General features: G+C 50.4%; 1 protein-coding gene across 8 annotated transcripts in view; it reads left to right on the top strand.

The window, feature by feature from the left end:
- Positions 1-27541, top strand: part of ZNF516 (zinc finger protein 516) — a 113596-nt gene that overhangs the window by 66969 nt on the left and 19086 nt on the right. For all 8 annotated transcript variants that reach the window (XM_019937227.3, XM_073790827.1, XM_033837848.2 and 5 more), the window contains exon 3: positions 25557-26969. In XM_019937227.3, coding sequence (XP_019792786.2) covers positions 25557-26969 — 1413 coding nt within the window. The remainder of the gene's footprint in view (positions 1-25556; positions 26970-27541) is intronic.

Here is a 27541-nt window from a genome sequence, read left to right as displayed (position 1 = left end):
ACCGGGCTGTTGGTCCACGGGGCCTCGCACAGCCCCGATTCCTTGGCATTTGGGCACAAACGAATGTAAAAAGACTGTGGTTACGAGATGATTCGTATTTTTAGTACGTATATTCTGATGAACATTCCTGGATCGTTACGTTACAGATAAGGAACAAGGAAAAAACAGTGACATCCTTACTCAGAGGCAACCATGGTTGAGTTTTTGGTCCAGCTGTGCCTTCCTGTGCATCTCCTTTGGCTACACTCTTTATACACGAACACATTTATATCTTACAGGAGTGCGTATACGCATACACCTGCACGCGTCTGACAAATAAGAGTTCTGTTACCCGTTTTTAAAAACTTGATATATTATTAGCTTTTGTTTACAGTTTGATGTACAATTCTGGACAGTTGGTGCCCGCGGGGTCTTGGAAGCTGGAGATGTAACTCATTCGTGGCATTCAGAGACAGAGGGGACAGCCTGAGACTTAACGGGTCTTCTCCCAGCTGACGGGCTCTGTTTGTGAGACTGCGTGAGATACCCAGGAGCTCTGTTGAAACGGGGTTCCAGCCCCTCCTGGACACCGGCTCTCCACAGACTTTTTTTTTTTTTTTTTTTTGCGGTACGCGGGCCTCTCACTACTGTGGCCTCTCCCATTGCGGAGCACAGGCTCCGGACGTGCAGGCCCAGCGGCCATGGCTCACGGGCCCAGCCGCTCCGCGGCACGAACCCATGTCCCCTGCATCGGCAGGCGGACTCTCAACCACTGCGCCACCAGGGAAGCCCCTCCACAGACTTTTTGTGTCTCTTTTCTTACCTGGGAAACGAGGCCTCGGGTCCCATCCAGACCCCCTCTCCGCAGCCCCTGCTTCTTCTGTGTGACATTTCTGTAGTTGCCTCAAGCAGAAAGACATTTGTATCTTCACTTAGTAGCAAACTGGGTCTGTCATCATTTGTTCAGTTTTTGACACACAACTAAATTCTTTATATTTTTAAAGCGATTGTTCCTTTTTCTCTTGCTTAGCACTATATTACAGGTTTTCAAGAGAAAATAGAGATTACTTACTTTTTTTTTTTTTTTTTTTTTTTTTTGGCGGTACGTGGGCATCTCACTGTTGTGGCCTCTCCCGTTGTGGAGCACAGGCTCCGGACGCGCAGGCTCAGCGGCCATGGCTCACGGGCCCAGCCGCTCCGCGGCATGTGGGATCTTCCCGGACCGGGGCACGAACCCGTGTCCCCTGCATCGGCAGGCGGACTTTAAACCACTGCGCCACCAGGGAAGCCCTAATTACATTCTGAATGAAATTTTTGCTAAAGCGTTTTTGTTTTCACCTTAACTCTCACATGTAAGGCTAGTCCAAGAAACACAATCTTCTTTTTCCTTTTTTTTTTTTTCCACATATGAGGCCAGTTTATTTCAGGCGGGGATCTGAGTGAGTTACTGTTGATGGAGGATGTCCTTCTCAGCGGTGAAACCATGCATTGGGGACCCCAAAAGCATTGGGAAAGAGAAATTCTAAAAGACTGTATTTTACTGACATACTTATTTTATTGATACCAACAGACTGCTTATAATTTACTTTAAAAAATTCACAGTTGTATTTGACCCCTAAGCGGAGAAACTTGCAACTTGAAAACTAGCAAAATTGTAGGATTTCACATTTAATAGGTGAGCACCGTTTTGTCCTTTGAGTGTTTAAATAGCATTTCTCTTTAGAGATGTAAATATTGACCTAGGAACTTCTGAAGCGTATGCAGAAACTTAGTGACAGCAGTAATTCCGTAAAAGGAACTATGCATTTCTTTCCTTTCTAGGAATCATAAAATCTCCTATGCAGTATTTTCTCTCATTGAAAGCTACCAAGTTAATATAATTAATTACATCCAAAAAAGGGATTAAAAAATTCCTTCAAGTTTTATTACTTCTTGGCTTTAAATAGCAGAAAAGTGTCAGATGTGAATTCTGAGATAACAGGTTTTCACTGAGGATTACTTACTGGGATAGGCTAAAGTCATAAAGAATTGTCCTTGGAGTATGCACTTATTTAAATATTTAACAAAGCGCGAGTTAGAGAAATGGAGACACCGCTTGCAGATATCCTCGGTAAAGACAAAAAGTCATGAATGTTTTCAAATTGGGTGAAGGCAGAAAAGTTTTCAGGTCTTGAACGTTCCGGATTCCTGGAGTCGTCCTGACGGCTTTGGTTTCCGCGTGTTCATGGGTTAATAAAATGCTGAAAGAGCTGGGAGCCTCGTGAAGTGAAACATTGAAACTGTGCTCCCAGATCTCTGCCCTTGCCGGGGACAGCGCGAGCCTGTTCTTTGAAGTCAGGAATCAGGGACCAGATGAACCACTGGGTAAGTTGTTACAGAGTGGAAGCATTCAGAGTTCAAAGGCATCTCGTGGAGACCCTGTGCCAAGTTTCATTTCAGAACTTTACAGCAACCATCGGATGGTGGCAAGCTGTGAAGCACTGTGAAAATCTGTTCATTTCTCAGTATCCCAGGCCGTCCTGACCCTGTGCTCTCCAGGTTCTGTATGGAGGTCTTTGGGGCTGTGTTGGCCAAGCGTGGGGATGGCTGGGTGGACATCCCTGCCTGCATACTTCTTCCCTCTTTGCTTGCTGATTGGAAACTGGAGATAAATTTGGAGGAAGGAGAGTGGAGAAATGGAGTACATGTTTTTTTATCTAGACTCAACTTGGGAAGGAGGCAGTATGTAAGACGGAGGGAAACATGTATCTTCAGAAATACTTTTTGCCAAAGATGAAGACTTTCCCCAAGTTTTCCTTCCTATGGCTCTGTAAGCCTTGGTCTCCACTACTGTGGAGGTTCCGTGTGTAGTTACTTCCCATCAAAGATGGCTCTACATTGACTGTTCAGAGATGTTTCAGATGAAATCTCAGGGTAAGTAGTCTAGGAACCGTTGCCTTCTGTTTCTTAAGGGCTATAGAGAATATGAATCGCAATTTCCTAATCTGATACTTGGGCTTGGGTTACATCTTATGATTTGAAACAGGGTTATATATTTGACTAAAGACCAAAAAGCCCCAAACAGTAAGTTTGGAAAACTTGCAGATCTTGGCTTTGGTCACTCATGGGCAAATTCAGGGCCGTTGACGTGGTCTGAAGCATGTGCCGCCTTCCCAGACCGACGGTCCAGGTGCCCACGGAGCTGGGCCCGGGGGGCTTCCCAGCTCCGCCTGAAAGAGAAGGCCGTGCGTCTCCTGCGCTGTGTGGGACACACAGGGGACCTCTCGCTGTGGAGCTGGCCGCCTCCGGACGGACTGAAGTGTGTTCCAACTATGAAGCTTTCACACCTTTCATAAAATGTCTTAGTGCCCTGTGGTTTCCATCCTTCAAGTTTTGTCTGTCTTTCCTGTGGGCCTGGCCTTCCCTCTCCGTGAGATGCAGTGATTCAGCACAAGGTGTGGGAAGTCAGTCTTTCCTTCACAGTGTCCGTGTGTCTGGTATGGAGGGATTATTGCTGGCACAGCTCGCGCTGTTCGTGGAAGTTAACAAGGAACTTCCAGGTGTTGGAGAAGGTTGCTAACGGCGCATTTACTCCTTTGCAAACCGAGCTCCTTGCTGGTTGGAACTGAAACGGCTGCGAAGACCTTACCTTTTACAGTCGGGCTGACGCTGACTCTCCCAGCAGTGCTTTGTTGAGGGACCGGAGCGAGAAGCTCCGAAACAAGCCGTGTCTTCAGGATGCGCTCACGCGGTGCGTGTGTGGGGTGTGTAATGTGTGCATTTGTGAGTGTGACTGGTGTGTGTGTTTGTGTGCGTGTACATCTGTGTGTGTGTACGTGTATCGCTTCTTTTGAGAAAAGGATTCAAGGCCGGACTCTCTGTGTGTTTAGTTTCAAATGTTTAGTGGGAACAGGAACGGACACGCACGTTTATATCATCCTTCTCATGACCCGGCATTAAAAAAATTAAGACCGTTATTTAGGAACAAAACAAGAATTTACTGACTTACTTTACCTTTCACATAATTAAATGATTCTAAGGCAGTTTGGCAAGACGAAGAGCACTTTGACAAGCTTCGGAGCTCATGTAGTAGGTAAACCTTATTTTTGGTGAAGACAATCTAAGAAAACCTAAGAAAAGGTAACTTTGACTAACAGTTCTCAGTAGGTCGGAATATAGGTTGGGGCTCAAACACTGAGCTTTAAAAAAGTCACCAGACCCAGGAAGGCTGTTGGGTGCCCACCGCCATCCCCTGCCAGGGTACCTGCCGCTGATCAGCTGACTCTTAAAACCTCACATTAAACTTGAGGGGTGCAGACTTTTAAAAAACTCCCTGAATGAAGAAAATCATAGCTGGTATGCCGACTTTGCCTAAGATTATTTTTTTCAATGAAATCTTACTTAAGTACATGCTAGCGTGCTATTCATGAACAAAAAGGGAAATGCCTCGTTTCAGAAGAAACAGGGTTTTTATCCCACAGTGGGATTGTGAGCAATGAGTAGTGCCAAAAGCCAAGCAGCCGTAAATGATGTAGTTTATTTAAGTACTTAGGAATGTATGTGTGTGTGTGTACGTGGAAGTCTTTCAGATTCTATTAGAAGTACAGTTTTAAAGTGAATTGGTTCAGAGTAAGGGCAGAGGATAATGTGGTTTTGGTGATACCAGTTTCTTCAGAAAACCTTTTTGTTCAAATATTTAATTTTTTTAAATATAAAAGTTAAATAAAATTCCTTAAGCTACTTGGTAGTTATATAAGCTGTTTAAATAGTGTATCAATTTGAGAAAACATTTGACAAAACCTTTTAAGGGAACAGATGTTCACTAATTTCGCATACATAAATGTTGTGTTGGAACATTTTCGTCCATGGGATTTCATGAAGATTTTTAACTCGTTCACTAATATTACATCATTCTTTAAATACCCGTTTCAGTTTTAGTTTGATCCAGTCACACTTAACCCATGCCAGAAGTGGGTTAGATTGAGAAAACATTTTCTATCTTAGCATAAAATCAGTTTCTGTGGGGTGGAACCATGGGGGGGGGGGCCAAAGGGGGGGGCGTTTGGGGGCCTGATTATTTGAGAGAGTAAAATCAGATCGTGGTCGTATGATAGAATAAACAACGTAGGAACGCCTCAAAAATAGTAGAAAATAAGAGGAAAAAGCTAAGCAATTAGAAATTCCAGTATTGTACCATTTAATTTTTTTTAGAAATTTGCAGTTTATCTTATTCATACAATTCTTTTTTTTTTCAAAATTTGGCTAGAGAATATTTTATTTAGAATATCAAAATCATGCTATAATCCATACCAAGCATGTAGCATTTTCTTTCTTTTTTTTTTTTAACATCTTTATTGGAGTATAATTGCTTTACAATGGTGTTTTACTTTCTGCCGTATAACAAAGTGAATCAGTTATACATATACATATGTTCCCATATCTCTTCCCTCTTGCATCTCCCTCCCTCCCACCCTCCCTATCCCACCCCTCTAGGTGGTCACAGAGCACCGAGCTGATCTCCCTGTGCTATGCGGCTGCTTCCCACTAGCTATGTACCTTACTTTCGGTAGTGTATATACGTCCATGCCACTCTCTCGCTTTGTCCCAGCTTCCCCCTCCCCCTTTATTCATACAATTCTAAAAAATGGGCTTAGTTGGTTGATTCCTATGTGGTTGCATAGAAAACACGGGTCCTTTTATTTCTGTAGTCCTGCTATCTGTCTTTCGATTGATGTATTCATTCAACAAACGTTTATTGGCTGTGGGGCTGCAAGGAATTAAAGACCAATAACATGGGATGCTTATTGTTAAGGAGGTTAATGGTCTTGCAGAGAAGGATATGTAGTGTATTTCTATTCAGCATGTTCAGAATTTAGGGATATGTCAGTACTTACCCGCAAATTTTACACACAGACACACACATGCTGTGTGTAAGATTTAGGTACTTAATTCCACTTCAGGTGCTCCAGAAGCAACTTTACATGTTTTCGGCCAGGTTTGGGTGCTTGGGGTTGGGGGAGGGCGGAGAACGGGGCCAACTTCAGAGACAGAAAAGCTTTCCTTCTGAGTCTGAACCTGCCTTGTTTGTGGTCATTTACACAGCACGTCATGTTTCCAAACCACAGCACTTGGCTTCTGCCTTCAGTTCTTCACGGACGAAGACTGGGTTTCCAGGTTCTCTCTTCCCAGATGGGGAATCTGGTGTCAGAGGAGGGACTCTGCAAGGAGGGGTACACGGCGGGGGCCACCGGGCTTGACCGCTGGTGTCATTGGTGGGATGGCGCTCCGGGCTGGGGGCGCGTGGGGATAAGGAACGGTGGACTCGGGGTTTTTAAGATACCATGAGAAAGAAGACTGAGAAAGAAACCCAGGTTCTTGGAATACGAGTGAACTGAGTGTGCTTTAGGCCTCCAACTTGCCTGCAACTATGTTCAGAAGACTTTGAGGTGGAAGGGTCTAGAGCGACCAAGGTGCCACGGGTCACCTCTGTCATTGCGGCCGCATCTTGGCAGTGGGCTGGCCTCTTGCCTTCTCCTCAGGGGCCACGCCCTCCCTGTTCTCGGCTGGTCCCCCTCTTTCATCCCCTTATTAATCCCGCATACAGCAGCTCCGGCAACAGGAGTTTGAAATCCGAGGCCCCTTTCTCGCCCGGGCTGACCCTATGGGTCACCAGGTCAGATTGCAGAGTCCAGTTCTCCTGAAGATTGAGGCAGGGTTACCAGGCCACACACGTGCCGTGGACGGTGGGGTGACAGTCCAGGAGTGCAGGCAGTGGCTGGGCACAGTGGCCCTCCTCCTGTCCCGTTGGGGTGTCCCTCGAGGCCCCCTGCCCCTCCCCCTCCCCCCATGTCTTCCACCCACCACGTGGAGCCAGAGTTCCCTGCCCTGTAGGCACTGAGAGCAATAAGTGTGAGGACCCTGGCTCCCTTTTCCTGCTCTCAGGAATGGGGCCCCATCAGGGGACAGTGAACCTCGGTGTCACTCACTCTGAAAACGATTGATGACATCGCTGCAACGGTGCCCATCTGCCACTCCGCCTGGCACCTCTGGGCTACAGTGTGTTTTGTTGTCTCCGACCCGCTTGGGTTTGACTTCCTTGGGTCTCAGACACTTTCATCTTAAGGGATTTTTCAGGTTCTTTTAAGGTTAAGATGACCTACCTGCTTTGCTAGCTTCGTTATCTAAGTACCTGATAATACAAAGTGATACATAACATATTTTTAAAAACGTTTTATGCTGGAGGTGGCGCAGGTGTGCAGATGGGTTTCCACTTTGCCTGAGCGCAGAAGATGCCTGGATATTACAGGAGGGCCACCGCCTCGCATCCTCAGAGCAGACAGGAGATTCAGAGCTCTGGAGCTGTCTTCTCCTTTTATGGACGGAAGGTTAACACTGGGTTTCAGGCCTCCCGAGTCCAGAGCGGCCCTTTCTTTGTGACTAAGGTACAATTTTAGAACTTGCTGAGTTTGGTGCTTTTGGCTTTTGTATTTTGTCATTACTTTTGGAGTTCCTAACACTTCTGATTTCCATCGTGTCCGGGGGTTAACGGTGCATGACACGTGTTCAACAGTGATGATTCTGCCTCATCTCCTTACTTTTGCTGCCGCTCTCCTAATGTCGGGGAGCACGGTCTTGTTTCTAAACTCTGATATCATGATCCTAAAGGAAGAGTTGAATTTAGAATGAGTCTTTCGATTAAGGAATACTTAGTTTAAGCTGCGTCCCACTTGCTTAACTCTTTGGAAGTTTTCTTGCCTGAAATAAGTGGTGTTTGATGCAAGTCTGTTGTATTCGGATTTGGGGGGAGATTTGTCTAGAATAAGGCAGCAAAGAGGCCCAGGCCGCGACCAGTGTGCTGGGGGATGTCTACCTTGGGCGTATTAGGAAGGCGGCTGAGCTTGAGGTTTTCTCCTTAGGGCGCGTGACCCCTAAGGCTGCTTGGTCCCACACGCTGATCCCCCAGCCACGGGAGGCTCCCGTGCGGGACGGGAAGACGGATCGGGCCTTTGCGTCATTGGAGAAGTTCTGTTGGATGGTGCTGGCCCGAGGGATTCCATGTGCTTCTCAATTGTCCCGGGGACACGGCCTCTAAAATCCAGAAACTGTCTTGGAATTCCAGCTGCTATTATTTCTTGTTTGACCCCTGAAAGTTTTCTCTCCTTTTAGGATCCCAAGTTTGCGTCACTGGAGGTGAGATGAGCACGCTGCAGCCATGTAGTCGCTAGAGGGTTGGGTGGATGGATGTTTGCTCTGTGACGTATTTAAACGGATACAAGCTGAACTTGTGATCAGCTCCTCTGGGGGGTGTTTGCTGATGGGGTGTGAGCTGCATGCCCTGAGACATGGTGAACTGGGGGAGAGGAAGCCTGTGTGAGAATCTGAGTTGAGGATTTCTTCTCCTCCCCTGTCCTGACTCACAGACGGCTGCCTACAGGTGGATGATGGTATCCTTGACTGCAGAAATTCATTTGCAAGAGAAAAGTTTCCCTTGTGTCAAAATGACTTGAAGTCTTCAGAGTCACAGGTTCCTCCCTCCCCCAACAAAGCAAGGCAGTCTTACCTGTTAGGGCTCAGTGCAGGACATAGAAACCGCACCAGGTATTTCAAGCAGGAAGGCATCCAGTACAGGGAGTCACAGGATCCTTGGGTGGGCTGAGGGGCTGGTCTAGGCTGGGCCTCCTGCAATGGCACCCAGACATTCCAGGATTGTCTCTGCTGGAAGAAAGATGCCCCCTGCCCCGGGGGGCCGAGACTGGCTCCAGATCCGCCGGGGCCTCTCATTTGGGGACCTGGAGCATCAAACGCGGCTGCAGGGCCGTGTGGCTCCTGGAGACTGGCCATTGGGGGTGTTTTTGGTGTCATATTGGGTGTGATTCACCCTGGTGTGAATGGTACTGTTGCTACCGGAAAAACAATTTCTCCTCAGGTGGTATTCAAGGGCCTGCCTTTTTTTCCCCCTCAAAATACTGCTAACTTCAAAATTATCTTCTTAGAGCTTTTTCCTTTTTCATTTCTGTTGGCGAACGAGTTGTGCCAGTGGTGGCATTTACTATAGTCTTCTGAGGGCAAGGTTAAGAGAGAGAATTTTATTCATTTTGATTATACATTTTAATTAATTTTGATAATGAAATTTTTGTCATTAAATTCGGTCATGAAAATTTGGTCATCGGAGCTCTCCTCTAGTATCCTTGATCTACAAAGCATAGAATTTTTACACAGTGCACACCCATGCGGAGGAAACGGGGGAACTGCCCCATTCAGGAGAGTCTCAGCCTAATTGTCCTGAAATCTTTTCTCTCGGTACTCTCCTCTTCAGGCTGTGTATTTGTTTTGATTTGCTTAAATTGGAAGTAGACATATGTTTATGTATCTCTACTCATTTGCTGTCTATTCCTCTGAAATCACAACTTTTATGAATTTTTTAAATTATTTTTTTAATGGTCACAGTGATGTTTGCCAACTGATTGTGAAAAGATCACTACAGAATATGGGAAATTGTAAGACACAGGGTCTGTGGCCAAAAAAATTCTCACTGAATGTGTCATGATTTTTTTTAATTTTTATTTTTTTTATTGAAGTATAGTTGAGTTACAGTGTTTCAGGCGTACAGCAAATTGATTGTCGTGTGTGTGTTTGTGTATATATAGATACAGGTATATATGTACATCTTCTTCTTCAGATTCTTTTCCATTATAGGTTATTACAAGATACTGAATAGAGTGCCCTGTGCTGTACAGTAGGACCTTGTTGTTTATCTGTTTTGTATATAGTAGTGTGTGTTTGTTAATCTCAGGTTCCACATTGGGATTCTAGTTGAATTTTAGTATTCCACAGCTCTCTCTTGTCTGAAGGTTAGACAGATGAGGGTCTCTGTCCCTGTTCATGCATTTTGCCTTGCTTGTGAATGGGTGGCTGGGCCTTGTTTAGCGGAGCTACTCGCAGTGCATTGGGTCCCAGTGTTCATGGTGACCTTATTTCCAGGTGTTAAGGAGATAGATTATCGAACGCTGTTGCTAAATCTTTCATAGGAGAATCTGTCTGCCGAGGTAGCCCCTTACAGGGCTGCCCAGGACAGCTCTTTAGAGATTGTTTTATAGCGATGAGAGAACAGAGACGGTCAGCCTGGAAGCACGCACAGCTGTCAGCTTTGAAGCCTCTTCTCAGACTTCTCTTGTGCCCTGCCTGGCTGCCCTGGTCCCTCTGGGTTTTGGGGGATGACGTTGACGCAGCCTTGTGACCAGTGCCCTGTGGGCTTCCTCGTGGTGACGGCAGCCGTCCGCACCTCCCATCGTGAGGCGTTTTCCACTTCACGGGTTCTTTGACGCCACCCCTTAAATGTCAGGGTGAGCTGAGTCACCCTCGGTCCTGGGTCCACCCAGTTCCCTGGGGGCGGGTCGCACAGGGCCGAGGGTCCCGGTCACCGGCTCACAGCCTTGCCAGGATCCGCCATCCGCTTCGGACAGCAGCGTGTGGTTAGGGACGCACATCCTGACGATGACAGCAAGGTCATCTTGACGTGTGATGCGAAACGGAACGCGTTTTCCCCTCCTACCAGTTTTGTCCCCCAGGACCCAGAGCACTCCTCACCCCCCGGAACACGAGGCCTCGTCTCAGTTCTGGTGACACGCCTCTGTCCTCGTCCCCCCGTGAATTCGTGGGAGAGGCGGCCAGGCCAACTTGGCACCAACGCCGAGGACGGGAGAGCGCCCGCAGGGCAGGGGTGTCCCGGTAGAAACGGGGGTAGGAGGAGAGCGGGGTGGGGACAGCTGGGGGCCAGAGGGCCCGACCTGCAGAGGCACGTGGTGGCGCGGGAGCGAGCGCCGCAGAGCCCGGGGCGGAGGCTCCGTGCGTGTGTGCAGGGGGCACGGTCGGGGCTTTGGGGGGTGGCAGCGCCTGCTTCTTGACCTGGGTGCGGTTACGAGAGCGATCGCCTTAGAGTAACTTATTGAACCGTGAACTGGTTTTGTGTATTTTCGGAATCTCTGATTTATTTTACCATAAAAAGGCTCAAAGAGTTCGGAGGGCATGGCGGTGTTGCCTGGGACGGCACGGTAGACAGGGGGCTCGGCTGGTGTCCGCTGCCCTGTGAGGGGACGGCCGTCAGGGGCTCGTGTCCTGCTGATTTGGGGCTCAGCCCCTCACAACGGAGGCGTCAGCGCATTTGATAGGGGGGCAGCGCAACTCTGAGTTCACACCTGAGCGCCCTTGCTCGGAACCAAGAGAGCCTGGGTTCCAACAGGTGGGTCTCACTGCCGGGGGGACCCTCCCAGGTTTGGGTGTCAGAGGCTGCCCAGGCAGGGGCCAGGTCGGGGCAGGGAGGCGGCCGGGCTGCAGTCTCACCTGCATACTTAGAGCTCCACGTCTCTGACCCTGAGAAAGAGACACCCTGTCTGTTTCAGGATCGTCCGTGGGTTCGGGTGGGACCCGCCGCTGATGGTGAAAAACAGGGTGTTCCTGACACCTGGGCATTTGTACGTCTCTTGGGTTGACAAAAAAGTTTCAGCAGAAGCCCAGAAATCCTCACCCATTTTGACAGGTTAGCAAAACCGTGAAGGGTTAGCCTGGAAAGGGAAGGCCTTGGTGAGACGTGAAAGCTGCTTTCACAGGCTCTGCTGTTTGTTTTAAGAAGAAGAATTCGATTAACAGAAAGGCCTCAGGTGCAGAAGCAGGCAGGCGGTACCCAGTGGTGAAGGAGTCCGGTGTCCACGGGCAGGGATGCTTGCTCACGATGACCGAGATCGGGACGTAGCGGCCGCGAATGTGGGCCCTGAAGGAGAAGCTGGCTTAGAGGTCCCAGAGGCCATGCTGCCGCCGAGGACGCTGCTGTCCCGTGGCCTGCTCCGCCGATGTCAACATGCCTCCTCTGTGGACGTTCCGTGGCAGGGCGTGGCGTGGCACTGGGATGACATGTCAGAGCGTGGCACTGTGCCTGCTGGCCGGCGTGGAAGCCAGTCATCCTGATGGACCCCTGGCGGTCAGCAGACCCCTGGCCTGGTGCAGTACTAGGCTCGATGTGTGCCCACCGCCCCAGGGGACTGCAGGTGGGATTCCAAGCCACGGGGAACGGTCTTTCGACCCCAGGGACGTGACAGGCCTTTTCCTCTGTGAACCCAGTAATGAGTCTCTGCAGTTAAAGTGACACGTGTTCCTCATGTGCCGTGTGGGTGAGTCACAGACTAACAGACAGATATGTAAAAATACGGAAGGATTTATGACTGGGGTTGTCCGTAGTGGGTGGACGCTTCATTGTGGTTTTTAAATGAACCGTGAGGACACAACAGCCTCGAGTGTCCGGAAGGTAAAGGGGACGAGAGGCTGTCCTCGTCACCCCCCCACGACATCTCCCACCCCTCCGGCGGCGTCCCACCCCTCCTTATCTCCAGACCCATCCGTGTCGTACCTCTGAGTCTCTCCTGGGTTTTCTGCCCTGCACACAGGGCTGCAGCGGCTCCACATGCGGCCGGGGGTCAAGTCTGAGCTGGGGCCGGGGCCCCTCAGCCTCTGTGTGTGACGCTGGCCGCATCGCTTCGTGGCCAGGCTGTCCTGGGCGCTGGGGGTGCGTTGCAGCCTCTGGGCTGCTGGTCCGTGGGACGTAGCGTGAGCGTCCGAGGGGGGTCCAGCATGAGGGACCGCGGGGGGCTGCCTTTGATTGTGGTGCCTGTGCAGACCCTGCTCCTGGGGGCGACTGCGTCCCCTGTTGCCTAATGGGTTGCGCCGTTGCCGTGGCGCTGGGAAGCTATTTCACCAGGCGCTTCCAGGGAAAGTTCGTATCCGCTGACCCTGTTCCCGCCTGAGCTGTGGCTTCGGAAGATTCGCAAGGAGCAGGTGGCAGGTGTGTATCGCAGAGTTTGCTGCCGGGGGCTGTGAGGGTGGCTGCACCGTCTCCTGTGGCTTAACGGATTCTACGGTCTCCTTGGGACCATGGTGCACACGCATGTACCCAGGGGCACACACATGCACGAGCACATGCACATGGGGGTGATCACGGGGTCACTGGGGTTTGAGGGGGTAGTAGGGACGGTGACCGAGGGTCCCCTGGAGCGGTGGTGAGGCCGTACACGGAGCATCCCCCGTGCCCAGCGGGCAGTCAGGTAGAAGTGGTTGGCCTCCGAGGTCCCTGCTTCGCTCACGGCATTTGCTGAGCTGTGTTGCCATCCAGCTCAGGCCCAGAAGTCGGTCCATGCCTGCTGGGTGCTTTGCAGAAGCTGCTGGGCGGGAGAGGAAGGCCGAGGTCCTCGCCCTGGCCACCTGCCCCCGCGCAGAGCGGAAATGGGGCGATTTCGGCCCCAGGGCTGGTGCCCCGGCTGCGTCCAGGGGACTCGTGGCACACAGGCCGAGCGTTATCCTTGACTGGTGCCCAGAGACCCGAGGTGACCCGTGTGGATGTGTCGCCATGGAGCTGTGGTTCCGAAGACACAGCGACCAGGACGAGTGGCTGTGTAATTGTTTCCCAGATTCTAAAGATAATAGCCATTTCGTGTTTTGCAGTTACGTGTCTTAGGTTTGGTGAATGTGTTTTCTAGAAATCGAGACGTTGATCGACATCTGAGTGGAGGAAAGAAGCGGGGGCCCTGGGTTCCTGCTTGTGCGGCTCGTGGTGGTGCTGAGCTTGGCCACTTGAAGGTTTTCAGGGTGTGGATTGATGCGCTCAGCTTTTAAACTTAGCCCCAACGCACACACACGTCTTCTCCTTTTAAAGAATGGTGTATGCATTGGGTTTTGAATTCTGGACTTTGTAATTGTCTGGCTGTGGGAAAGGGAGCGAGTTCTCAGGACTCGGGGTCACGTGGGCAATTATCTGGTTGGACAGTAGCTGCCCCCGGTGGCCCTGCAGCCCAGATACACTGCCGTTCTCTTGTGGGAAACCGCGTGTGTGCGTGAGCCTGTGTGCACTGCGTACATGCCTGTGGCTGGGCGTGCCTCTGCGCACACGTGACTGTGTGTGGCCACGTGACTCTGCACGTGCGTCCCCTTTGTGCCTGTAAGAAGCGAAGGCTCAGGACGGACGGACACAGACAGGAGAGGGTGCCGGCTGGGCCTGGTGATTCCCAGTGCAGCCCCGGGATGGCTTGGCAGCTCTGCAGATAGATCACATTCATGAACACGCTACATCTTTTTTTTTTTTTTTTTGGTACAGGGGCCTCTCACTGTTGTGGCCTCTCGCGTTGCGGAGCACAGGCTCCGGACGCGCAGGCTCAGCGGCCATGGCTCACGGGCCCAGCCGCCCCGCGGCATGTGGGATCTTCCCGGACCGGGGCACGAACCCGTGTCCCCTGCATCGGCAGGCGGATTCTCAACCACTGCGCCACCAGGGAAGCCCCACGCTGCATCTTTGAATGTGCTTTATTATGGCTTCAGCTCTGCCGCCAGGATCAGTACATCTTTTCAGTCCCATATAAACTGTAAGCTGCCGGCATCTGGAGAGACACGGAGGTTATAGATTAAGGGGGCTAGAACCCCAGCAGCCTGTTGAGGGTGTTTTTTAGGTCAGGGAGAAGAGAGAGCGTCAGTGGCTGCCGTTCTTAAAAAGTGGGTTTAGGTCACAGAATCTAGACGTTCAGACCAGTGGTGACTTTGCAGATCACTTCCCATCTTAAGTCTTGCTATTGTCCAGTCCAAACTCAGTGTTCTGGGGAGGATCCGGGTCCCTGTCCCCAAGGGGCCTCGGGAGGTGGGTGCAGAGGGAGAACGCAGGTCACAGGCACGGTAGGGAGGGCAGAGCAGAGGACATGGGGGAGCCTTCCGGACCCTGGCGCGTGGCCGGGCCGCTGCGTTCATCACCGCGAGTCCGCTTGTTCACTGGCGGTTTGATGAGCAGCAGCCCTCTCGCCGGGGGAGGCTCTCGTGAGGGCCACGTGTGTGCTCAGCTCACTACTGAGTCCAGCGAGAAGCATCGCAGTCATGCCTGGGTTTTATACAAAGAGCGAACAAGTTAATTAGTATTGACCGAGACGGCACCTTTAGCGAGTGGAAGACACGGGGCTGAGACGTGACTTGTGTCCTCAGAGTATGTCCTCCGAGAGCCATCCCCCACCCCTGGAGTGGCCATCGCCCCCTCCCACGCATGCACACATGCACAGGCACACGTGCACACACGCAAGTGCACACCTCACTGTCAAGGAGCTGCCCACACTCAGCCGGTGCCGAGAGAATGCCGAGCACGCCTGAGTGCAGCAGGGCCTGTCGTGGGCTGAGTGACAGTGGTGACCAGTGTGTTTGCTGATCCCCCCCCCCCCCCCAGATATCTCTCCAGGCGGGTGGGCGGGAGGGATCCCACAGCTGCAGTTTCCCTTAGACGGCCTCGGATGGGATGCCAAACCCGTGGAAGCAGAGGGGCCGGGTGGAGGGCCTTCCCTTTTGAGTTCAGCTGATAGAATTTGACGGAAAACCCTCTACTTAGCTTTAAACATTTTTAATTCATAGATTCACAGCTCCCACTTAGCCAACGAGCTCCTGGAAAACAGTCACAGAAATACGATATTGCAACTGCTTTTCAAAATAGAAATATGACTAAAGGACTGAGAAAATAAACGTTAGTAATTGGGGCTTTCCTGCGATTTTTCTGTGCGGCATTGCTCCATCGGGGTTGTAATTCTTTGTCTAGACTTTTAAAAAGCTGGATAAATTGAAGGTGAGCTATCAGTCAGGAGAAAAACCAAAGATATGCAAGAAAGAGGAATACAGGTATTTCCTCTTTATTAAAAAAAAGGGGGGGGAAGAAAGTGAAAACCAGAGAGTGAAGAAGTTCGTGAAGAAGAAATGTATGTATGCTTTGTTTTTGCATTTTAATGGAAAACAGTATAACTACAACCCCTTGTTCAGCAGCAGGCCTGGGCAGCCTGCCCAAGAGTCCAAACAGTTTAGTGACGTGATTTGGGAATATTTGCTTAAATTATTAAGTAAAATATAAAGTAATTCTTGCCACTAAATGTCTCTGGGGGAGTGAAACATCTGAGATTTGATATTTATAAAATAGTTTGAACTCTTTATGTGAGCGATACAGAAAATCTCTATTTTATACTCACTTATACATTTATAACCATAAAAGGCTAGAGAAGCAGCTTCTGGTGGGGATGAGATGACTAGGCAACAAGCTGGTGCTGCTTAGTTAACATTCTCCGTGGTTCCTTCCCAGGCTCACGGCTTCCTAGTTCACAGTTAACTCCGTGTGAGGTCAGGACCATCCTTGTTGCACATCAGCTGGCGCCGTAGGAGGAGGGATGCTGGACCAGGCAAGATGGGACACTTACTGTATACGGTCAGCTTCGTGAAATAATAAAGGGTTAACTTGGCAGGCGTGTAGATGCCAAGTGCTCAGAAATCGTGTCCCCAGAACATGTTGCCCACCCTCAGTCTGAAGGCACATATGACAGTGCCCCACGAATGAAAAGAATTTTGGTTTTCACGTAGACAGAGTTCTGTGTGGAAGGACATCAGGCCATGTCGTGCCTGTCTTGGGCCGGTTCCCCTTTGAAGCACCCCGGTCTTCTGTCCAAAAATTGGACCTTTGTAGGTGCTGCCTGTAATCGAACCCTCATGGTCTAATGGCATAGACAGATCATTTCACCTGAGTTAGCCAGATCGTCCAAGTATATCACTAGCTTACAGCTCTCCACACGTTAACCTCTGAAAATGCTCATGAACAGACACATCAAGAGCTTTTGATGAACGACTCTTACCCATTTCAGATACATTCGGTACTTGCGAAGCCCTTTCAGAGGAAATATGCGCACAACTGTACTGATGCACACTTAAAGCAAGTTGTCGGTGTACCTCTTTGGCTGACACGTACCTGTTGTTCATAAGTCATGCCTCCTCGGTCCGTTTCTGAAACCCGGGACGCCACGCGGAGCGCAGGCGCCGGCAGTGGGGTCTCGCGTTGGGAGCGGGCGCCATCTAGTGGTTGTGTCCGCACACGGCGCCGGAAGCCGCGGTTCCAGGGACAGCCCGGCCAGCACTGTGCCCCAGAGTGGCCTTTGTTCTGCAGGTCAGCACGTGCTTGGTTTTACATGTGAAAGATTGTCCTGATAAAGAGTCCCAGTTTCTTTAAAAAGGGTCATTATAATTTGTTTGTAAATACACAGAACTCGGGTTTTGTATCTCGGGATAATTAAGCAGCAAACTTTCCAACCACGTGAAAGCTAGTTTGTGTCTGTTGTAATTGTTTTTACGTTGGAGATTTACAGGGTGACTTCTCTGCCGAAGTCTTGCTCCGAGCTTGGTCTCTTAAAAGGCAGCTTGTGGAAGAAAAAACGAAGACGGTTTAAGGGACGTGCGTTTTTTGTAGCGGTTGAGGAGCTGGTGTACCCGTCCTGCCCGTTAGGAAGCAACAGGGCTGGAGGGTGACGCAAAAGAAGCATCGTGTGCTAAGCTTCCCTGGGCTGTTCCTTGCTGCACCTTTTTAATGACATTTTAAAATCTAAAAGTTATATAAATGCCTTCTTTCAACAATCACTTCGGCTTCAACATACTTCTTTATAACATTCTATTTACTTTCTCTTTGCCTTAGTAAAGTGGAAATGTTCATCACTCTTCAGAGCGTGGTTTGTAAAGTTTTGTTTAATGGTTTCTTTTCATTTTTACATTTGTTTGAATTTTGTCACGTGGACAAGTTTATACTTTCTGTTAGGATTTGGGGAGTGAAGGAGGGTGTATAAAATGGACAGTAGCTGTGAAAATAGACCTGAATTCTGTTCACTTCAGCATGGATTCGATTTAAAAAAAACACACAAATGACCCGAGTGACACATTTTTATGGTTGTATCAGTGAGGAAGCAGTAAGTTCTAGATTTCTAGAATGTGATTATGTTTTATGGCAGGACGGACTACCCTCTAGTTACTGGAAGCTTGAGTGGAAACGCGAGGTATTTGATTAACCTTTAAAATGTTGGTTTTGTATTCTCTGAATAGGAATGTTCTTGAAAACATTATTCCCCAGATTTCAAGCTTTAAGTGTCCTTGTGGAACGGTGGTTACACTGTTTAGTCAGAAGTCCTGTATTTAATCTGTGTTTTTCTTCAGAAATCAAAATCCGGCTTGCAGAGTGCTAAGATATTTACGTATTTTTCTATTAACGCAAATAAATTACAGTTTTGTGAGTTATTTATGTGAACAGATTAATTACTTAAAATGAAAACTCCTATACTGTATTCAGACAGACAGAAAAACAAGCAGGAACGATTTAGGGAATAAAATATTGGTTCATTTATACAAATTTTAAAACATGATTATTCAGTTGTCACTCATTGTTCTAGTTCTGTCTGGTTTCCTTACTGAAACTTTGTTATTATTATTAATTATTATAGTTCATATTATATGTGTAATGAGTGAGAGAGCTTTGAAACACTTCTTTTAAAGAGATTTTTCTGACCATAGAGCTGAATAGTCCTTGATAGATACTGGGCCATTAGAAGCAGTTTCTGTATTATTCTCTATGGAAACAAAGCCTGTCCTTTTACAAAGGGTGAAGTGGGGCAGAGCTGGGACTTTCACTTTGGTACTGGTGTTGTTCCTGGGCCTGGAAGCCCTGGTGATTTCCTTGTTTGCTGTAACCCCTCCTAAAGCAGCCTCGCAAGTAGGTCACTTGGTCACGTGCTTTTCTGGGTGTCCCTCTGTATACGACCAATAATAAGAGCGTCTTTTGCCCCTTGGTTATTTTCCTTTATTCTCCCAGAAGGAGAACTTCCACATTGAACCAGCCCGGGGCAGTGCTTTTCAGCGTTTCCTTTGCTTCACTTGCACAGAAAGCTTATTAAACCGTGTTTGCTAATTGAAAAGCCCCATGGATATTGCAGCTAAAACGTTTTCTTAAGTCATTTCTACATTGTATCCAAGACATCCTATGATAATAATCGTCTTCATCACATTTCATTGAGGTTCAGTGTTTCTGAGATTCTTTTAGCTGAAATATCTTTCCAGGGACTCTTTCCACCCCCAGACACCTATGCAGTTTTCTCTTTGTTAATTTCTTGTGTTTTAATTGTCTCAGTTAACTCTCAAGTTTCAGCTAAATCTCGATGCATAATGGCTCTCATTTCTGTTAAAACATCATACCTTTTATTCTGCCCTGTATCTTTTTTTGTTACCAGCTTTCCCTTTTCTTTAATTTTTTTATTTTAAAAATTTTTAATTTTGGCTGCGTTGGCTCTTCGTTGCTGTGCGCGGGCTTTCTCTGGTTGCGGCGAGCGGGGGCTACTCTTTGTTGCGGTGCACGGGCTTCTCATTGCGGTGGCTTCTCTTGTTGCAGAGCACAGGCTCTAGGCGCGCGGGATTCAGTAGTTGTGGCTCATGGGCTCAGTAGTTGTGGCTCGCGGGCTCTAGAGCGCAGGCTCAGTAGTTGTGGCGCATGGGCTTAGTTGCTCCGTGACATGTGCGATCTTCCCGGACCAGGGCTCGAACCCGTGTCCCCTGCATTGGCAGGTGGATTCTTAACCACTGCGCCACTAGGGAAGTGCCCCAGCTGTCCCTTTTTAAGACAGGATAAAATAAAAATCAGAAAAGAAGGGTCTTGTGAGAAACATTATTTAAAAACGGATGTTCTTGCTGTCACAACAAGTTTTCGGTAACTGATAATATTTGTTATAAAAGTTACTAGGAACTCACAAATATTAAAAATAACCGCTGAAGTCTCAAAATTACTTTTAATCCGGGAGTTCTTAATGGTGAGAATTCTTCAGGCTTACAGTACTTGGGATATTGTATCTTGGGGAGAGAGTTACTGTTTGTCCCATATAAGGCTCAAATCACGAGAATAATTTGGGTTTAGGCTATTTTCTGTCTCGAGAACCTCCTTAGCCCCACTCCCCGTTCATACACTCGTGTGTGGAATTAGTTTGGTGGGTCTTTTCAACGAAGAGGAGCAGCTAGGAAGGGGCAGGAAGAGACGATCTCACGGTCACAGCCGCTGGGGTTGGGAGAACCAATGACCTGAATGCGCAGATTGCTCTCAGCCTTGAGCGCCGGCTGCCGTTTGTGGTCATCACTACAGATGTTATTACATCCGGGTTTTAATTCAGGGACGGGGCTGCTGATGGAGTCTCATACTCAGGTCGTTCCCGGATCCCTTCCTAGGGCAGGAGGAGGGGCCGCAGGGGAGAGCATCTCTTCCTGTTTCCTCTGCAGCTCGCACACTTCCTGGGGCCACGCGCTGGTCCTGCGGCCGTGGGGCATGAGGCGCTGCGGGCGGGGAGGCCCTGCGAGGCGGCCAGGCGGCCTCTCCAGCGGGACCAGGGTCCGTCAGTACTTCGCGAACTGCCTTACCTGGCCGTCGTTTTGAGTTTTCCTGCATTACCGTGTTCTTGTGCATCCTCTTTGGAGAGAAGGTTCGTCTTCTAGAATTGCAGGACCTGAAGGCATCTGGGGTCCAATATGAAAAGTTCTAGAAACTTGCTGCACACGTGAGGCTCAGTACTTCACCTTACGAGCACCCAGCCCAAATATGGGTAAGCTTTTGGAAAAGTCAAGTTAGGTTTCCACCACAGCATCTGATTCTCCCCCAGCAGTTACTGGACAGGGTCACCTCCATCCCTGCGGACCCTCCCCAGCCGTGGACGCGGTGGGCGGGCGACGGCTGGATGGCCGGGGTAGGGATCGGGCTCCACCAGCCACAGCGAGGCCTTGTGGAAGCTGTTCCCTGCCCCAGTTTCCTTACCTGCAACGCGGGGGAGGGCAGCCTCACCTCCTGGGTGTGTTGAGAGAGGTGATGGTGGGTGTAGCTGGCTCCGCTGGGCTGCTGGCTCCTGGGAAGGGGGAGTCCTCATCCCAGCCCCGCGCTGGGTGTTCCCGGCTGGACGGCAGCTCACCGGCCGGAGCCAAGACGCCTCCTTCCCCTTAAGGGCAACAGCCTTTCATCTTGTGCCCAAGACCGTCAGGAGACACCAGGTCCATGTGTCCTTCTGTCCCCTGAATGACCAGTGTGGTAAGCCTGTCCAAAGAGGGAATCATGGGCTTTTACGGTGCTATTGCTTTTTACCTGTGTGGTTCCTGCTGTGAGCCAGGCCCTCGCTGCCTGGGGACCCCGTCAGGGCCACGCCACCCCTAGACGGGGCCGGGCGATGCTGGCCGGATGGTGAGGTCAGCCATGACCGGGGCACCGCGGCCGGTGTCTGGCATCACATCCCGCTCGCCTACGGGAACCAGGCTGGCGGGCGCCGGGGACCAAGCCTGGCCAGCAGCGGTTGACCCTCCCTGGTGACGTAGAGCCGCGTCTCGCAGGCGGGACTGGTGACCCACATTCCTCCTGCTTCCTCTCGATCCCACTATAGACGTTAGTAGCTGATAACATCCTCTGAGATTTGCTTAGGTTCCTGTCAGAACGAGTCGTCTGTGTTTACAGCGTAACTAACTGGGGTGAGAAACTGGGGAGACTGGTCAGGAATCAGTTGACGGCGGGGACAAGTCAGTCTATGAAGCTTCTCCCTCCATACCCAGGACACAGCTGCCTGCAGTGACCGTAGGTTTACTGAAGGGTCCGTCGGGACACTCGTGCCAGGGGAAGGCCCACCGTAAGGCATGCAGGGTTTTGTGCTGCATTAGTTTCTGTTTTGTTTTTGTTTCTGTTTTGAGAGTTTCTGTGTTTTTGTTTTGTTTTGTTTTAACCAAGGGTGGGAAGCGAAGAAATTATAATCAACATAAAAAGAGAGGCAAAGAGCCACAGTCATACAGTAAGTGGACAGACTAAACCAAGATGAGCTGATGAGGTGACATATGATAACCGAGGACTTAGAACTGAGGCTCTTCTTGTAAAAGTGCCTTCAGTCCCCAGACTTGAAACCGTTCCCTGCTGGCCCAGCCCACGTTTATGTGTGATGCCTGAACACGTGCTCCCCAGAGCGAAGTGCTAACTTGCTACTTTGAAAGTTATACAGGAAGCAACGACAGCGTTTTCTAAAAAAAGAAGCGTGTTTCCCCTTTACATCACTCAGACATACCTGTGCAGAATCCACCACATCCGAGTCCACTGAATGGAAAGGAAAGCAGTGAGGCCACTGAGGTGCCTGTGAAGCCAACGGTTCATTTCTGGTGGTCGCTGGTCCCTTCTGCATAATCCTCCCAGCCCTGGAGTTGAAGGGAGAGAGAGGCAGCCTGTGGACCCCGGAAGGCCGGCCCCTCCCCGCCTGCTGGGGGCTGACCTCCAGCCCCACGGCAGCTCTGTCTGTCTCGGCCTCTCCTGAAATCCGGTTCTCCGTGACTCCCGGTGATTTGTCCTCTGTCGACCCCAGCGCGCCTTGATCGTGGCCACAGTTAGAATCACCCAAAGGTTTTTTCAAAAAACGTGCAGACCCTTCTTCCCAAAAGGCTGGTTTTTGGTCTAGGCACTGGCCGTGGGTCTTTCTTCCAGCGATGGTTCACGTCCTTTGCAGATGATTCCAGGGGGCAGCTAGAATGCTGCTGGATGAACTAGCCTCCCTCCCTCCCTTCAGGACACAGGGACTGAATGTCAGAGTTTGTGGTGGTCCAGCCAGCAGCCCTCTGTTTCAGGTGGCACAGTCCAAGTTCCTGCAGTCATTCTCCACATTACTTGGTTTCCAGAGACCTCCCTCCATGAGCCTGTCCTGGACATGCTTTTGACTCTTCTTAGTATGGGGCTCGGAGCTGAGACTGGGCTCCTCCAGCTAGGTGCACACCGTTGGTGCCCTTGCCTCCCTGGCTGTGGCTGTGGCCTTACCTTGATATATCAATAAAACCCTGGGCCACGGAGACTCACACTGAGCTTGTGGTCCCCTAGGAGCCTGGACTCTCACAGCACAGCCCTTAAGCCAGACCTTTCACTTCCTGCACTTTGTTTCTTCTCGTTAGTTTTGAGCCTTTGTTCCATCCTGTTGAAAACTTTTGAATCTGTCTCTCTTTTTTTTTTTTTTTTTTTGGTGAAGGTTTTGGCTCTCCCTCCTAGCTGAGTGTCAGTCCTGGGTCTGATACCTTTGTCCAGTCCCATTTCTTCATCTAGGCCGCCAATAAATGATGGTGGGGCTGTGGGAGGACCGATGCTGTAGCATCCTTAGGAGACCTTCCTCCCTGTGGATTCTGGGCAGGGGTGTCGGGTCAGCTCCCAGTGCGCCCCATCCAGCCACATTTCATCTTGTGCCCAAGACCGTCAGGAGACACCAGACCCATGTGTCCTTTTGTCCCCTAAATGACCAGTGTGGTAAGCCTCTCAAAAGAGGGAATCATGGGCTTTTACGGTGCTATTGCTTTTTACCCCCTAAACCAGAGATAAAATTTTGAAACGGTACCTGTTTTATAAACCAGAATACCGAAGCTCACAGCATTGATCTAATCTGCTTTCTCAGCAGGTCAGTTGAAAAGTGTGTTTTGATCTGTGTTAACATGGCTACACACTGCTTCCTTTGCTACTTAGTGCAATTTAAGACCCATGCACAGAGGTGAGGAGCTAGGGAAGGCGTTTCAGAACCCTCACGCAGGTGTGCCGGCCCGCTGTGCGGTGCGGGGGTCCTCGGAGCCGTGTCTCTCAGTTCCGGTACCGTGACGGAGGGCCTGCTGTAATTTTTCACTTGGTGTCTTGGTCAGAGGTACTGGAGGTTCTCGTGATGTTTGAAATCCTTTGTGGGGGCATAACCTCTGGGGGCTCTGACAGATGTGCTCTGAACACCTGCAGATGTGTAGTGTCAGGTACAGTGGCCCTGTTGTTTCACCTAATAGGCTTTGGTGTGTGTTCTCATAAATCTATATGCCTTTAATGCAGGAAAAACTAGGTCCCCCAAGCCGCCGTCCTGACTCTCTTTGAAAATGTAAAAGTGACTTTGATAGACTGAGCCTCAGCCTGAATTAAACAAAGGCCAAGACAATCCCCTGCATTTAATTCCAGGTTAAATGCCCTTTTTATCCTCAGAGCTTTCCAGGGCCGCCTGGTTTGCTTTCTGAGTAACGCTAGGTTCCCACATGACAGGCAGGTATATCTAACTTTACTTAAGTGTTAGCTTTTCAGAGCCTATAGGATCAGAAAATGTACTCCTCTTTTGTCTTGTTTCCTGAGCAATTCATACACTACATACTGGTAACATTTCTTATGTGGACGTAATCTTTTAAAGTTGCTTATAAGTGGCTGTCTACCTACTAATTGAAAATGAATATTTGTTACTGTGTTCCTTCAGATCTCTGGTAAATGCCTTCTGTGAAGGACACTTTCCTGCTTTCCTGAAGATCCCTTTGGAATACACTTGTTTTTCTTCCTTTTTTTTTTTTTTACCAATTTGATGTGATTACTGTCTTAACTCCAAAAATATACTTAGAAAAATTTTGTTTTATTTTATTTTTTGTTTTTGATTGAAGTATAGTTGATTTACAATATCGTGTTAGTTTCAGGTATACAGCACAGTGATTCAGTTATGTGTGTGTGTGTGTGTGTGTGTATTTTCAGATTCTTTTCTCTTATAGGTTATTACAAAATATTGAGTATAGTAAAATACTAAGTTTAGAAATACAGTAAAACATTGAGTATAGAAAAATTTTAACATTCTGTGTAAACAGATACCTACATTCCATGAGAATGTTAAAATCTCTAAAAAATTCTTATTTAAAAACCAACAGTATTGGGCTTTCTCATAAAAGAAAACCTAAGATTTTAGTCCATCCCCGCTATGATACCTGTAATGAGAAAAAACACCTCTGAGCTCGTACTGATGGGAAGAATCCACGCTCTGTAGGTCGGAAAGGTTTAAGACACCAGAAACGTTTGTGCACCTTCTAATTGAAATAAACCCAAGGTCGTCAGTGCAGACTTCAAGTGGGTTTTTTGTTAAATCGTGTCGAATCCCCTTGCAGTGCAGTCTGGTCGGGGAGAAGCTTTGCAGCCTCGGTGCCCAAGCTCAGGGAGCCTGGCTGCACTTGGGGTGATGTCGCCCGCACTCACCCGGGAGGGTGCGAGGCCACCCCGTGGCAGGGAACCCGTGCCCGGCCAGCTCCCCTGTAGAAGGCTCCAGGCAGATGCCACAGGAGCGGCAGTGGGCGTCCCACCCAGGGAGCACCGTTTCTCCCGGGCATACCCCCTGGGAGGCGTGGGCATGAGGAGTGGGACTCACCCCCTTCCCTCTCATGCCTCCAGAGGAAACTGTTGGTGTCCAGGTTTTGAAGCTGAATGTTGGACTTTACTAGACAGTCACGGGGGCCCATCCTGAATCGGCCCGTAGTTTCTGAGGCAGCTGCAGGATCCCTGCGGGGAGAGCACACTGTTTTCCAGCCCTGCCTCTCTGTGACCATGGGCTGAGGGGTTCTTTGAAAGCCATGGAAAGCCTTGTGCTGTTATAAAGAATTAAGTTTTTTTTCTGGTTTTTGATAGAACTAGTCCCCCTCTGTTGACTAGCAACAGTGTAGTTATATGTCACTAGATAGGCAGCTATGTTATTTTCCCCTGTAGGCTACTGAGTCGTCTAATTGGAAAAGAAGCCCCACCCCAAATAGCGCCATTTTGCCCTCAAGGTTGATCCGCTCTTCACAGAGCTTGTTGATCCAGGGCTGGATCGCATCGTTCCTGAGACCCACACGCTTCCCTCCACACGTGCACGTGGCGGTTTGGGTGTGCTTCTCTGTCTTCTGTTCTGAAGAGAAATGGTAACGTCACGTTTTCCATTTCGATCCTCCAGGGACAAAGCCACACCGCTGCTGCTTTCCTGAAGAAGTAGCCTCCGCTGCGCTCTCCAACGGAGACCAAAGTCACACACTTGGAAATAACCCATCGGGAAGAGCTGCCCGGGAGCCCAGCGCGGGGATCACGGCTGCTGTGTCCGTACTTGAAAGCAGTAGCAGAGACACTTCCAAGAGAGCAGAGCAGCCTAGGTTTTCTGTGGACTTAAAGATGCCAGCATTTCACCCCAAGCAAGAAGGCCCCAGCTCCAGGAATGCTGCGGACTTCCCTTCGCATCCCACTCAGACTGCAGACGTGCAGCTCCCCTCTGAGAGCCAAGCCACCCACCCGAAAGAGAAGCTGTCTGATTTGCACAATAAAGAGCATTCCGGGGGAGGGAGACGGGCGCCGGCCCCAGACCTGGTCCCGCTGGACCTGAGCGAGCGGTCGACGCGGGACGACCCCAGCCGCAAGGAGGGGGCCTCCTCCCTGCAGGCAGCTCTGGCCGTCCACCCGTGTCCTTACTGTAGCCACAAGACCTACTACCCCGAGGTTCTGTGGATGCACAAGCGCATCTGGCACAGGGTCAGCTGCCACTCCATGGCCCCCCAGTGGATTCAGCCCAACGGCTACAAAAGCATCAGGAACAACTTGGTTTTCCTCACCCGGAGCGGACGCACGGGCCCCCCGCCTGCCCTCGGGGGCAAAGAGTGCCAGCCTCTGCCCATCTCCCGGTTCACCCGCACTCAGGTGCCGGGCGGGGCGCCGGGCCCCAAAGGGAGCCCCTCGCCCCTGGGGGTGCCCACGAAAGCCGCCGGCTTGCCCAGGAGCAAGGAGAGCCACCCCGGGGGGCCCTGCGCGCTCTGGGCGGCCGGCCCCGACGGGCATCGGCAGACCAAGCCTGGCCCCGGCCCCGGCCCCGAGCAGCCCGGGGCTCCGCCGCCCCCGTCCAAGCCCAAGCAGGAGGCCGGCCCGAGACCCGGGCCCTTGGCGGGCAGCGGGGGCTTCAGCAGAACTGCCACACCGACGCCCACCGTCATCGCCCGGGCGGCTCCCCAGCCCCCGGCCAGCAGCAGGCAGGGCGACAAGTATGGCCTCCCCCCGGCGGGCGCCGGCCTCGGTCCCCCAAATAAGCACAGTGCCCTGGACCCGCCCAAAGCCAAATTCAGCCCTCAGCCTCAGGGTCAAGCACACGGGAAAGGTGACGGGGGCCCCTCTCTACCTCCCCGAGAGCCCCCCGCCAAGGTCGGCTCCAGAGGGACTGCGGCCTCGCAGGCCCAGCCCGTCTTACACAACATCAAGCAGGAGCCTGCGTCCGAGGGCCCCGAGAAGCGCCTGGACATCCTCAGTATCTTTAAGACGCACATTCCAAAGGACTTTGCTTCTCTCTACCAGAGCTGGGGCGGCAACGGCCCTGCGCTCGAGCACAGAGGTAAGGGCTGCGGGCCCTCTCCCCGCCCGCCCTGGGGGCTCTGGGACCTCACGGGGGCGCCCCTCCTTAGAGGGGCGCAGTGCTGCCTACTGGCTGTGTCTGAGCCCCGGCGCAGTGCGCCCTGGCTGCTGTGCCCGGCCTCCTGCTGACGTCCCCGGCACACCCAGCCACGCCCCCTCCGCGCCTAGCAGGCTGCCTCCGTGGCACTTACCCACTTGGCCATTTTATCTTATTTTTGTTCTTAGTATTTTTGTGGTCACACCCACAGCTTGCGGGATCTTAGTTCCCCGACCAGGGGTCGAACCCAGGCCCTCTGCAGTGAAAACGCTGAGTCCTAACCACTGGGCCGCCAGGGAAGTCCCTCCAGTTGGTTATTTTAAACAAGGATCAGTAGATGTTCATTGTCTCATGCCTCTATAAAGTAACCACTTCAAATGCATTTGAAGTGGTTACTTAAGTTTTATCTTTACACGTATATAATTTTAAAAGCGCACATCAGTACTACAGCATTCGTTAGCAGAGCCTTTGCAGAATGTGAATGTCCCTTACCAGCTTTGGGGAATTGACTCACA

Source organism: Tursiops truncatus, chromosome 13, assembly GCF_011762595.2.
Source record: "Tursiops truncatus isolate mTurTru1 chromosome 13, mTurTru1.mat.Y, whole genome shotgun sequence".
Lineage (NCBI taxonomy): Eukaryota > Metazoa > Chordata > Mammalia > Artiodactyla > Delphinidae > Tursiops > Tursiops truncatus.
Note: the sequence above shows the minus strand (reverse complement) of the source record. Positions and strands in the feature narration are given on the sequence as shown.